Source organism: Trichoplusia ni, chromosome 6 (assembly GCF_003590095.1).
Source record: "Trichoplusia ni isolate ovarian cell line Hi5 chromosome 6, tn1, whole genome shotgun sequence".
In the NCBI taxonomy this organism is placed as follows: Eukaryota; Metazoa; Arthropoda; class Insecta; order Lepidoptera; family Noctuidae; genus Trichoplusia; species Trichoplusia ni.
This window is the reverse complement of record NC_039483.1, coordinates 3,773,165-3,786,879: the sequence shown is the minus strand read 5'-3', so window position 1 is coordinate 3,786,879 and position 13,715 is coordinate 3,773,165. Positions and strand designations below refer to the sequence as shown.

Genomic DNA, 13,715 nt, shown 5'->3' with positions numbered 1-13,715 from the left:
TTGAATATTTCATTTATTTACTTAACTAGCGACTTGACTTGCGACGTCCAATAACGCGAAATGAAACAAAGATTAGAAAAAAATCTTTATTTATAAATAGGTACCCACAAATCACATGGTATCACGACACCACTTCGGCAATCTTTCTAACAAAGAAAGTAACATTTTACAATTTAAGAACATACAAACTAAACAATAGAAATGCTTTTTCTAAATACACTTACAGTACTTTAGTACACCTTTACTTCAAATTATAAGTTTTTAGTGTTGTACACTCACAAAAATATGGTGCTACACTAAGAAAAACTCATTAAAAAAACCTGTAATGTATTCCACACTTTTTGAGCACATTTTACAAAGAACTACATCTATTTAAGCATTTGTTAAACATTTTCATGTTCCCTAGCAGTAATATACTGCCAGATTTACAGAATATTTTAGTTTTTATCACATTTTACATTCTGTAATTCAGAGAGACAATATTAATAATTACAAGCTATATACACGCTACCCGATTCGGCCTTTCACAATAATACAGTAACCAATAAGAAAAACCAAGTTAAAAAACCATTTACGTATACAACGTTTGGTTTTGTGAAAGATCCCAAAATCTTAATTTAACCTTACCAATAAAAACAATATTTGTCACATGATACTAATCGATAATCAGTTTTTAAAAATTTCACACTATTTGTTGCAATTAAAATTAGTGGTACATTCAATTTATTATTAAGAATATGCTTCATTTTTTTAAGCCAATTTAGCATATATTTAATATGCTTAATTGGCTTTTAAATAAAATATTGTCAAAGTCGTTTTTAAATGCGGCCTCAGAATTAATATTGGGCCAATCCTGACTAAAGTTTAAAATAATGCCAAAGAAATCTATTTTCTGTGATTGTCTATGATTTATAAATGCCATCGACGGTGTTTCTCGTTAATCGTTTCGATATTCTTAACATTTGTCACAAATACTGTATAAAATCATACAGTAAGTGATCTGTATTACAATGACTTTTGCACTTTGTTTCTTCATTTCGTTTTTATTATAAAAAGATTTATTACAAACTGAGTTATTCAAGGTATTTTGTAATGAATTCGAGATTTGTGTACTAAAGAGATTATAGACAACCGAATTCAAGATTGACACTGAAAAATGTCGTTAATTATTCGTTCTGTCTTTGTAATTGTCAAATGGAATATGTGGACAAATAGACAATTTTGAACGTCACTTAAGCTGCGGTCACGCTGTCATGCTATATGTGACTGTCTAGTCAGTGACTTGCCACGACTTAAATTAGTCGCGATTTGATTTGAGACTATACATTGTGTATGATAGGGTACTCGCTTTGATAGCCATTCTACGTGAAACTGGACTAGACACGTCTGTCCTACACCTATCCAAATCCCTTACCAAAGCAGCGTAAGCAAAGTATCGTTCTTGATTAGGCCGTTATCCTCGTCTAAAGTTAAGCACCTTTTAGTGGTAACATGAATAGTGTAATAATTCTAGTTAAAAACTCAAGTTAAAGTTAAACCAGTAATTAACAAAAGCTATACAAGTCTTGGACAAACTATGCTATCATCCACCTTACAATTAAACCTTAACGGTCATTTTTAATGACGTCTCTAAAGTTCAAACGACCGAATCTTGACATAAACCATAGAATAAGAATCTATAGTTTTCTTTATAAAATTTTATCTCTGGTAAAAAAAGTTTGTATTCATTTTTGGTTGTCAAATATCTACAACCAAAGATAGGTTTTAAACTGACTAAAGACAAATCAGTTACGTTTTCTTATACCTTAATCTGAGGTATATTAAAGCTAGGGTGATGACTATCCATGCTAGTGTGGTGAGGAAGCCATAGATGACGGAGGGTTCCATGATGGTGGCGCCCTTCTCCATGATGTCTCGAAGGGATTTGGAAGGTATCGTGAAGGGCAGCGTCAGGGCGATTATGCGGAGTGTGTTTGACATACCCTCTAGAGGCCATAAGATACCTGGAAAATAGATAAATGGTAATTAGGTAATGTTAATTACCTTTATTTAAAGGTAAATGAAAATGTGCTTGATGAAAATTGAGGAAAAAACTACAATTTTCTGGAAAATCACAGTTGGCTTTGTCATTGGAATTTGCCCTCACTGGGGATAGTTATAGATTTATATCTTGTTCTTACTTTCTGTATTTAATTTCTCAACTTTTACGGCATTATTTTGCAGCTGGACTTTGGGATCCAAATTTAATGAAAAATTATAAAGTTCCAAGTTACACTGCCTTTTTGAATTACTTCTATAACGGCAACGATAGATCATATCTCCCCATATAATTTTACCAATCTCTAGTTCACATTATGAACAGACTTACCGCACAACAAAATCATGGGGTAAAAGCTTCCAGTAGCCACAAAGAAGGACATCGTATGACTTGAGCAGTACACAGACAGCAGGAACCCGTAGCACATGCCGCAGATACCCTGCAGGAACAGCAGTAGCCCACACACCATCTTCGAACCCACTGATGGGATGCCGTAGCCGATGAATGCGAGAGCCATCATCTCCAATGTCTGGGGAGAGAGAAAAGAGTTTTTAGTAAATCTACATAAGTGAAAGTGAACTATGTTGGGCTAGTTCCCAGTTTCAGCTAAGTGCAATTCTTAGTCGTAGTAATCTGATTGAGATTAAGAAAGTTACTTCATTTAATATGACAATTCACATTCATATTGCAGATTTTTTTTTAATAGCTTTTTCCAGTATATTTTTTTGTATTTCTGTCCTTTGTTTTGGATGACAAAAAAATACAAGTCGGGGAAGAAATTTGCCTTCTCCGTGACTTGTCAGAAGAATAAAATTTCTGTCCAGACTTTGACCGAAAGCACTACACAAAGAATAATTTCCCGGTCAGTGCATCTGCAATTATGCGTTAAAATCTACACTATTAGGGAATTCCGGATTCCCCTTTTTGGCAATTATAATTATCTTATTTAAATCTACATAACAAAAGATAATTTAGTTTTAGCACAATAACACATCGAACTTGCTGCTCAAAATCGAAAAGAGTGGAAAGATCTTCTGCGAAGCCTATGTGTCCCTGATGAGGCATAACAGGATTTCATCATTATCATCGTCACAGATCTTCACCTGTAAGAATATGATGGTGGACTGTAGCGTGATGTGGACATTGAGCATCTCTCTTGGCTTGACGCCGGCCACCGCGCTGCGCTCCCACACGCCCTCGAGCCGGTCTGTGATCATCAGGGTGGACGTCACCACGGCCGACAGGAAGAAGATGATCCTGGGAACGAGAAAATGATAGGAAAGCTTAGCGTGTGCAAGCATAAAAATATTTCAAAAGTGTAATTTGTTTTTCTCGTTCCTGTGAAAGTCCTAAAAATTATAAAGCAAAACTTTAATAAGGTAATTGTAATTGCATTTGACTTATTGCAAACCTTTTTGGGAAAATCAGCAACAAAACAGTATCTATTTCGAATACAATTCCGAAGGAAACACGAAAAAGCCCAACATTTCTCATTTAGGGGTAGAACATGGAAATAAAACAGGGAATCGGGAGTGATCTTCGCGCAGCAATTGGAAAATCAAAATAATATATCGGAAAATAAATCGAGTTAATTTCTAGAAGTAAATTTTGGTACTCACGTGATAAGGATACCAGGAGCCATGAAACTGACGACCTGTGGCTCGCTTTTCCCAAACACTGGTTTTCCGAAGTGGACTGGAATCTAAACAAAGGAATGGATTGGTTACGAAAATGTAATAGGTAGTCATTAGCATAAGATCATCGATAATATCTACAAGGGGAATTGAAAGAAATTGTGGCATGGTCATACTCAGGAGGACTTCGTGGCTAAATTCTATCTGCCCAAGTGGATCAATGACAGGTGAAGCTACACTTGACACAGTCGGTCCATAGATGGGTGACCATCTTTATCATAACGAATTCCTGTGTGTTTAAATTGCATGTCTCGACAATTTTTCATACATCTATGACAGTCGTTATAGGTAGTCAGAAGCTAGAAAGTTTGGCAGCCAGTGGAACTAAATGGTATCGTGTTGCCCAGGTAACTGGGTTGAGGAAATACGATAGGCTCCTTGTAAAACCTGTACTTAGTTGCATCCGCTTAGAATATGAATACGTTACCTGTACGAGGTTGTCTGGTCTCCCGCACGCTTTCATCGCTCGCCTCGTGAAACTTTCGTACGCCTTGTGGAGCTGAGTCTTCATGAAGTTCGAGATCTGATGGTCTGGGGAATTAAAATTGATATATCCAATATTTAGTAGCTTTGTCTCTATTTGGAAGAAGTAAATCGGTCAGCTGTTGATATTGTATAGCGGTTTTCAACAGTGGAATTGCAAAAAAAAAAATTAAGAAGTCACATGGTCTGCTATGGATACCGTTTATAATTATGACGTAACCGTTTATAGCTTTTGGAAAAAACATGGTTGTTGAAGAGATAATAAAAAAAAATCAGACATTTGCATGTTCAGGTTCACTTAAACATTCCCGTGTTTTTCATGTTTGAACTGAGTGGAAGAACCGACATTCTACATAGAGAACTGCTTGTTAAGCCTTGGAGTATTTTGTGCGTCGTCTATTAAGTTTGTTACTTTGTTCTTATGTTCCTAAGAAAACAGTCTTATATATATGTTCTCACTAGTCATATCGAGCCAGACGCTGACGCTGCTGTCGTTCACGACGTCGTCCTCGACCTCTCCGTCCGTGAACCTCTTCCCGAGCGCGGCGCTGAAGTTCCTGCTGAAGTGCAGCGCGCCGTACAGCTGGCCGGACGACACCGCCTGGCGGGCCTCCTCTGACGTGTTGAATGGGGTCTGAGGGGATGGGAACCATTAGACGAGGGTGATAGGAATTTGTGAAGAGGTCTGAGGGAAATGGGGACCATTAGACGAAGGTGAAAGGAAATTGAAAGAAGGATTCTATAGCGCTTGATACGGTTAGGGGGACCATTAGGTGGGTGAGGGTTTGTGAAATATGGTTTCTATAGTACTTGATTGGAGAATGCGGCTAGTGGTAAGCTTGGTATGGGAGTAGGGAACAATTAGAGGATGATCGGGATTGGGACAAAGCAATCTAGTCTCAAAGTAAGCAAAGCTTGTGTTATGAGTGCTAGTACTATACACGTAGATAAATTATGTCAGACAGAATGATTGTGCTCATCAGACAAACTTTTCGAATCCACGACCTTCGGTTTAGCAGTCAAGGTCACTAACCACTAGATCAACAGGCCAGTATATAAAGCCCTGACTTCACCGCTCTTACCTGATACAGCTGTTTGACTTCCATTTCTTCTAAGAACCAGCAGCTTAGCATGTACAGGTCGCAGGTCTCGTCCTCCTGTACCGTCACTGTTTGCAGGCTGTGGTTGTTGCAGATGCTGAGTCCATCTAGAATTGAAAATTAGTGGATATAGTATTATATCTAACATATAAAATTCATGTATCCCGGTGTTTGTAGTAAAACTTCTCCGAAACGGCTTGACCTATTGTCATGAAATTATGCGTGCGTTTTGGGTAGGTGTGAGAATCAAAACGTGTGCCCGATCAGCTAGTAGGTATATTTTAAAGGTAAATAGAGGATTTGTTACCGTGGCCAAAAAAAGTATAATATTATCACCGACAATCCAGATAATATGGATCTACATATAAACATTTGAACGAACCTGGAGATCTTACTATCATTCCTGTTGAACCTATGTTAGCAGGATGTTTATCTTCTACAGCTCATAATCCTGCTTTAAGAGGTGGTAGTAGGTGTCCTTTAAAATATAACTAGCACATACATGGTGAGAATGCAGCTTCCTCGTTGACGACTCCGATGTGGAGATCCCGAGGGTCGTGACCCACGGCTGAGAAGAAGGCCACCACTTGAATGATGGGGAACAGGATCGAGAATATCAAACCACTGAAAATTAAAGATGAGGATATGTTGAAGTATTCGAAACATTAAAGATAGATGTTAGGAGACATGTTATTATAATCTGTCTTTGCACAGGATATAAACGAAGAACGTAACAGGTAAATCATGTCATATGAATAAGAAGCGTTTTTGTCTCTTGATTTTGTTTAACATGACCGGACAGCGAATCTAATGACAAAATAGCGTTGTTGTATAAAAATGTGTAAAATTATTCCAGAACAAGTTTTTATTCAATGGTTAATGGATCGTTACTTGGATGGATCGTAACTTTAATTATATGCATGTAACATCAAATACTCTGACTCTTGCGCACGATGCTGGTATGTGTTAGCAATAGGCTAAATGGAAAGGGGCCCTTTGCTTTGTAGCAGGAAACTTATGGCTGATAGCATATAGTAGCATAAAATTGTTTTAATCTTGCATTGTCTGTTATCTTTAAATACATTTGCCTCGAATCCAAAATATCTCCAAGTACATATTTGAGACAGACATTTGAGATTTTTAGGACAACTCCTGAAAATCTCAATACTGAATATTTATTTCTTCGATAATATACATTTTATTAGTCTGTATGGGCTACTAACTATTACTTAATTTACTAAGTTGCTTACCCAGGATGCCTGGAGAACTGCTGTATGCTCTTGATGAAGACAGCTTTATATCTAGACTTCGCTAATCTCTTGCTGTCTTTTGGCCTTTTCTCCTTCTTTGTAAGGACCTGAAATTTGACAATTCTCGCTTTACAAAGATTTCCCAGTTTTCAAGAAAAGATAATGGCAAGTCTAAGCTATCTTCAGAGTAAGGATTCAATTTACATGAAAGCAGAACTTAGTAAGTTAAGGATTTCTTCTGTAAAAGAAAGAGCATATCGAATTTTCTACCTATTAAAGTTGGAAGCATTCTTGTTTTGTATTGACTAAGAAAGTAATATTAGGTAACTTTTAAAGTTAAGGTAATTTTACTGCAATGGAAACGGAATTGTTTGTGGATAAGGATCATAATGGTATAACTCACATCAGTACTGCTGGTGATGGTTGGGAAGTCGTCCCTGGAGTGATACCGGCTGTCCACGCCGTTACACATGTTGCTGTCTGGGATCACGTCTGGGGATGACGTTAGTGCTGGAATTGAAGATTATAACATCAATCAAGTTTCGCAAAGTGTGGTATTTGTAAAGTTTATTTACGGTTCCTTTAATTATCATGAAATGTTCGGGTTTTTCAAGTATAACTTCTGTAGGCGCGACTAGGACCGAACTGGATGATAATGCAGTGGAAATCCGTTAAGGCAATATGGCGTCACGTTTCTGTACCATCCGGTTTTAAAGTAGTTTTGATTTTATCAATAAATTGTTTATAAACAAATCAATCACAAAGCAAAAATATTCTAAATTCTTATTTTTTTCAATCAAATTTCATTCTTTTTTGCTTTGCGCAACTGTACTTGTCTTTTATCAACTTACTGGATCTCCTCCGCGGCATCTCATGCTGCCTCATAGCCAGTTTCAAGAAGGCTTCCTCGAGGGTGTCGCAGTCGAATTTCCTCAGCAGGTCCTCTGGAGAATCCTCGGCCAAGAGCTGACCGTCGCGAAGAAGTCCAATCTGGGGAAAAGGATTTATGTTACTAGAATTGAAGTTCTAAGTTTATGAGAATAAGGCTTAATTTTCAATTGACTTCACACGTAAGTCTCAATAAGTTTGTATTTTTTATTTGTTGCCACAGAACTCTTGACTGGATTGACCGATTTAGTTGATTCTTTTTTCATTGAACTTGAAACAGCTGTGATTTGGTCCCATAATATTATATCAAGTTTGCCTCGATTTTGATACATAATTTAAAAGCGGTGGGCGATAAAATGGAGCTGAAGAAAAAAAAATGGCTAAATCTAATTTAGACTATAATTATTATGAAAAAGAAAATCGATTGTAGACAATGTAAGATTAGTACTAGAACGTATTCGGTGATCTCAGTTCATCTCAGTACCTATCTCATTTTCCCAAAAGTAAATTCCATTTCACATTTTTTTCACTTATAAATTGTTTCTTCATCTGTTTCCTTTGTCAACGTTACTACGACATAGATGACAGTACCTATTAAACCAGAAGCGATGCAACAAAACAATTGATTGTGAAACTCTTGCGATCAATGATTGCATTATACCCTTGAAAGATATTGTAACGGTGTGCTAATGATGCACTATTATTTCATGTAATTGTCCGCCTGTAGTTTGTAGTACCTAGCCATCATGGAAATTTACTATTTCATGACATGATATCTTTTAATTCGTTTAGTTTTATTTATGTTTTGTGTCTACTGGTTTATTTGTTGGTTACGATTTTTGAATTGATGTCCTAATTTTTTCCTCATGCTTAGTAATCATATTGGACTTCGATGTTTGGCAATGGTTAAATGAGCGGAATATATTGTTCAAATATTTAAAGTTTTGGTTCTTTAACCTAAATTTCAAGTCATCTATAGACTTTGTCATCAAAATATTCACTTAGTCACTTTATTTCTCTCCAAAAATATCGACTTTAGATATTGCTTATGATAGTCCATCCTTCTTCAATGACAATAAGTTAGTTTCTAGAGGATAAAATGTTTACCTTGTGAGCCTGTTTCGTCTCGTCGATGTAATGTGTCGTGATGATCACAGTGGCGCCCCCTCGCGCCTGCTCCGCTAGGAAATCCCATATTCTGGGGACAATAAAACAATATATAAATAACGTATAAACGAATGTATGGAAATGAATTGTCTTATGATATTTTATTGACGTTAACGTTTGCAGAAATATCCCACTGATAAAGGGGTTAAAAAAATCAAAGTCAAATCAAATCAAAAAAAATTCAAAGCAATTCGGTTATTCATTAGTACGCGTTACCACTTTTAATAAAAAAAATAGTACAGGGCAGAAGAATTACCGTCAATACAATGAATTTGCAATTAAACAGTGAAAATATTTGTGCCATTTTTTTCACAACCACACAAGTTTTGATTTAAGTAGTATATACTTGATTTCACATAGCTAGCTAGTATATTATCTTTCGTGCATGACCACTGATTGAGTATAGTATACAGCTGTAAATATACTAAAATGGGTCCTGTGTGTAACAACCTCGACAAGTTAAGCAACGTTGTTGCGGTCATGTGATGGATGGCTGACCGCTTTTTAGATAATGTAAATGCTACAATGGAATGTATTCTACTCCGTCTTTTATTTGTCGGTTGTATATACCTAAAGTACATAGGACAAAAAGTGGTCATACCCAATCGATGTCATTCGATGAGTAAATCGCCAGAATATATAGATGAGAGGTCAATCATGTGGCGAAGGGTATTTGACAAAAAATCTTTTTAGTTCGTCGTTATTAAAAAAATTAAGGTGATACATGTGACATCTTGTGTGACGTCACTTACCACTTTACTAGCAAGTGATGTCTCTTCTATCACCCTTAGTTTTTAATGTCGTGATAAAATAAAAAATACGTATTCAATATTTTTTGGATATGACGGAATATACAGATTTGTATTATTGGGTTTAGTCAAATGGGTCTATTGGAATTTCCATACATTTAACCGTTATTTATTGAAGGCATAGCTAGATGGATTTTATAGCTAACTGTAGGTACTAACCTAGGGTTATAGTAAGTAAGGTTCAAATGAATTACAAACCATATTCGTAACTTATTACATTATAAGGTACACGATATTGTCTAATCTGATCTAGTTTACAAAGTTTTTATTCTATTTGATAACAATGAAGCGAGTGGGAATCAACTTGGTGATCTCAATTCAGTCATGTTGTGAGAATTGGATTGTCTAGAGTAAATATTGGTAAGAATTTCGGTATGGGTACAATCGAAAATGTTTTCTTAACTTTTGTAAGGCGTGGGACGTTTTAGAACTTCGTTATATTTGTTTTGGGAGGTATCAAAAAAACTAACATGGCTGCTGTTTCAAACTCTTATAACCAGACGAGAAGATGAAGGGAGAACAGTACTAGAAAGCATATTAATATACTTATTAAGCATAAATTACATCCAGACACAGAACAAACGATCCTGCTCATCATACAAACATTTGCCTTGAGTCGGAATTGAAGCCACGACCTCCGGTGTAGCAGAGTTAGAGTCACTGGACAGCAAAAAGCTATCCTTGTTTAAACTAAAAAAATAGTAAATTAATGTATTTGTAAATGTATAACTACACACAGTAAAGCCTCATCACAATATTAAAAAACAAGTGTAATTAAGAATGATAGATCACCCAAATAAACATAATGAAACAAGATAAGGAAACGACGACCTGTTTTATTTACATAATTAAAAATAAACCTCTTTATAGGTGCTCAATGGCTTAACTTTAACGAAATCATTATTTTATTAAAATTTGATTGTGGGATACGTGTTTTCTGGACTTTTCAAATAAAACTTAAATTATACGACTCGTACTAGCGATATTAAGGGTTCCTTAAAAATAGGATAAAAAAATCGGTGACGTATAAAATTTATAATTATACCCATCGTTTTTTTAACCGAAATCTTTTGTTTTCCTTGTTTTAGCATCAACAGAAGTAAAAATCTCTTCCATCAACCTATCATGAAATGTAGACACATGATTGTATCGCGGTCTCAGTCAAACCGTTGAAGCGGTTTTGTGGGCATTTACGTATCATTTTAGACTTATGATGGATTGATTGATGAGCTACAGCAACTTGACTAACAGACGGTTTGACATTAGAGCCTTAATAATAGTATTCCATTCTTATCCTTTGGGTAAGAAACCCTAAAAACTATCAAAAAACTTTCAGAAAGTCAAAAAATGTTTCTGAACTTCTATTCATGCCATTCAAGGCATGCATATAACTATAGTATAAAAAGCAAACGAAGATCACTATAATAATGTACACTGATCGTCACGTGTTTCCAAACATATTAAATAAGCAAATACAATAGAAACAAACAAACAAACAAGCATAATGTTCATGTCTTGCTAATCCAGCAATATTTATTTAAAACCGCACGTGGTTTAGCAATCATCTCTTGTTTGTGTAGCAAATGCATAAACAAATGTTTGTTCTTGTGGTAAATAAAGAGATGGTCAAAGGTCTCATAGATTATAAATAAATATGTATACTATACTTTATCAACCCAGGAGTTAAGATAACTTTTTGTTATATTTGATCGCACGGAGAGCGGAGTGGTCGCCAAACCCACTTGCGCAAAGAACCGCGGGATGAAGTTTTGGACAAGCATTTGTGTGATCCATGAATGCTAGTTCTTAATCTAGGTGTCTTTGTGCATGTGACTTTAATGTTTGCGAAGCAAAGAGTAAATTCTTTAGTGCGGTAGAAGCTCTTTTTAAATTTTGGTGGTATTCCTTAGTCATAGACTTTTTCTGATTCCACTATATCGACCGACACTAGCATGAATTAACGAAGAGACAAAGTAAGCTCTAGAACATTCATTCCATTTCTAATTCCACGATTGCCATCGTGTGTGAAACAAAATGGTAATACATACAGTCGGTATCAGTCATGTTGTTAAACGTTCGTTTTTGAAGTCTGTTATAAGAAACGACTGAATCCCAAACAGCCAACTTTACCTTCATTAAATTAATGTCAATTCCTCGTGAAATCCGTATTAATTATTTAAATGATTAAAAATCATATTTACGTACACGTGATATAACTGGATCGTCGAAATTGATAAGTACAATAATAATTATAGGCCGATAAACTTGTATTTCGAGTATTACTTCAAAATACTATAAATATTCATAACTTTATTGGAGATACGCGTTAGATTGGTATTTGTATGTTTTCTGATGAATTGGATGTTTTTATTTAAACCTATTATAATTTGGCGTGGTTTAGATTGAGGTAATGAAACATCATATCCTAGGTTAAGAAGCTAAGGGTGGGAAATAGGCCTTGCGGAATCCCTCTAATATGATAAATCTGAAAGATTCTATATATTAGAGTTTGTTCCTCTTTCACGCAAAAACCACTGAACGGATTTAAACGAAACTTTGTATACAGATAGTTTAGACCAGGATTAAGACAGGATTGTATTGCTGCGCCCTAACAGGGTATCATGTATGTACCTTTAAGTTTTATAACATCTGTATCCACTCATGACCGCAATAAATATTTGAAGTTTGAAGTTTTAGGATAGTTTTTATCCCGTATGTTAAGTACGTTTTCCTATTCATACCGGGTTAAAGCGGTTAAAGCTAGTACAACCATGTTTATTTAATCTCTGTCTGAGCGCTTACCACCATCTGTTAAAGTGATAGTTGTGGAAGGGAGAGGTCCAACACCGTGAAGTGTACTCTCCACTTCCAGATATGCTATGATATTACTTTTATGGCCCTCTACGCCAAGATTTTCATATCGAATCAATGGTAATATTAAATGATGCAAGTGATGCAACGCTTTACTGGCGCGTATTTATTTGGATTGACTGACTAGTTTCGGACCCAACCAGAGTCCTTAATAATGAGCTGAAGGGGTGGCGGGCGAGCGTCAGTTTGACTGGACTCCGGTTGCATCATTTAATAATGAATCATTCACACGATAGTTACTATAGGAATTACTGGCAATTTTGTCAAGAAATAACTACAAGAAGTGCACTAAGTGCCTAAGATGATTTAATAAGACGAAGGTATTCGAATGATGTTGTAGCTTAGAATTTGCAATTCTTATAAGTACCCATAAAGAAGTTACACTTCAATTCTGATTGTAACCTATTAGCTAGTATCGGTTGTCGCAAGATACGTATATGTTCAGAGCAAACGACGGCAGAATAATAAATAACAGGATTACCCCACAGGTCAGCATTTAACGATCATATTGAAATAACTGAGATATTTAACCGGTGTTTTATTGTGGATTTTGTAATAAAACGATTATATTCATGTTATTCATCATACTACTATTAAAAAATATTTTATTTTATTTATTAAGTGCTTCGTACAAGAAAAAATGTCTTTTATCTTATTATAGAGTACATCTGTATGTATGTAACCCCTTTCTGCTTAAACGGCTAAATCTATATCGATAGAAATTTACATGGAGTCCGCTAACATAGGCTACTTCTCATCAGACTTCAGTAGAAGTAAGGTAATATTTTTGCAGGTACAGCTAACTTCTAAAAATCTTTTTTTTTTTAATTTTAATTTTACTTTATGTGAATTCCCATAATACAAAAATGTATACAGGTCTTCTTATTATGCAAATTAATTCCATTAATTCTTTAACACGCAAACGGGTCCAATCATCTATAATTAAATGGATATAAAAAATAATCTTCCGCAAAGTAGAATAATGAGCTCTTACTGATCTGAATCACAGATCATATCGTAATGATAAGCGAGGGTAGGTGATGAAACACGCCACTAAGGTTTAATTGTGACAAGAAGGTTAGTTACGCGTTTGTGCTTAAGTGCCACGTGGCTGTATCGAAGATGGATGGATAAACAGTCAAGTAGATGCCGGATAGAATGCTTTATAGCATTATGATAATGACCATAAGATTGCGGGCAGGCCACTAATTATATATTATATTATGTAAGTGTTAATTTTTTAAAATATTTGTATCAATCATCGGGGTGACATTTTCTCCACAGAAAAAAACCCTGTAAATAAAAAGATTAAAAAATTAAATAAAAAGATCGCTCGTGAGGTTGGGGGCTCCGTACAAATAGGTCAAAGAGGAAAAATTTGCAAAAGGAATTGGTCACACAACAGATTATTAACC

General features: G+C 35.5%; 1 protein-coding gene across 1 annotated transcript in view; it reads right to left on the bottom strand.

The window, feature by feature from the left end:
• Positions 1-72: 72 nt before the first annotated feature.
• The window catches only part of LOC113495360 (ABC transporter G family member 20-like), a 57,217-nt gene continuing 43,574 nt past the window's right edge, over positions 73-13,715 (bottom strand). The window contains exons 5-16 of the mRNA XM_026874046.1: positions 8,561-8,651; positions 7,417-7,555; positions 6,969-7,075; positions 6,566-6,672; positions 5,818-5,939; positions 5,298-5,422; positions 4,675-4,849; positions 4,160-4,263; positions 3,658-3,740; positions 3,142-3,295; positions 2,369-2,567; positions 73-2,003 (exon numbers count right to left, since the gene is read on the bottom strand). Coding sequence (XP_026729847.1) covers positions 1,789-2,003; positions 2,369-2,567; positions 3,142-3,295; positions 3,658-3,740; positions 4,160-4,263; positions 4,675-4,849; positions 5,298-5,422; positions 5,818-5,939; positions 6,566-6,672; positions 6,969-7,075; positions 7,417-7,555; positions 8,561-8,651 — 1,621 coding nt within the window. The 3' untranslated portion in view covers positions 73-1,788. The remainder of the gene's footprint in view (positions 2,004-2,368; positions 2,568-3,141; positions 3,296-3,657; positions 3,741-4,159; positions 4,264-4,674; positions 4,850-5,297; positions 5,423-5,817; positions 5,940-6,565; positions 6,673-6,968; positions 7,076-7,416; positions 7,556-8,560; positions 8,652-13,715) is intronic.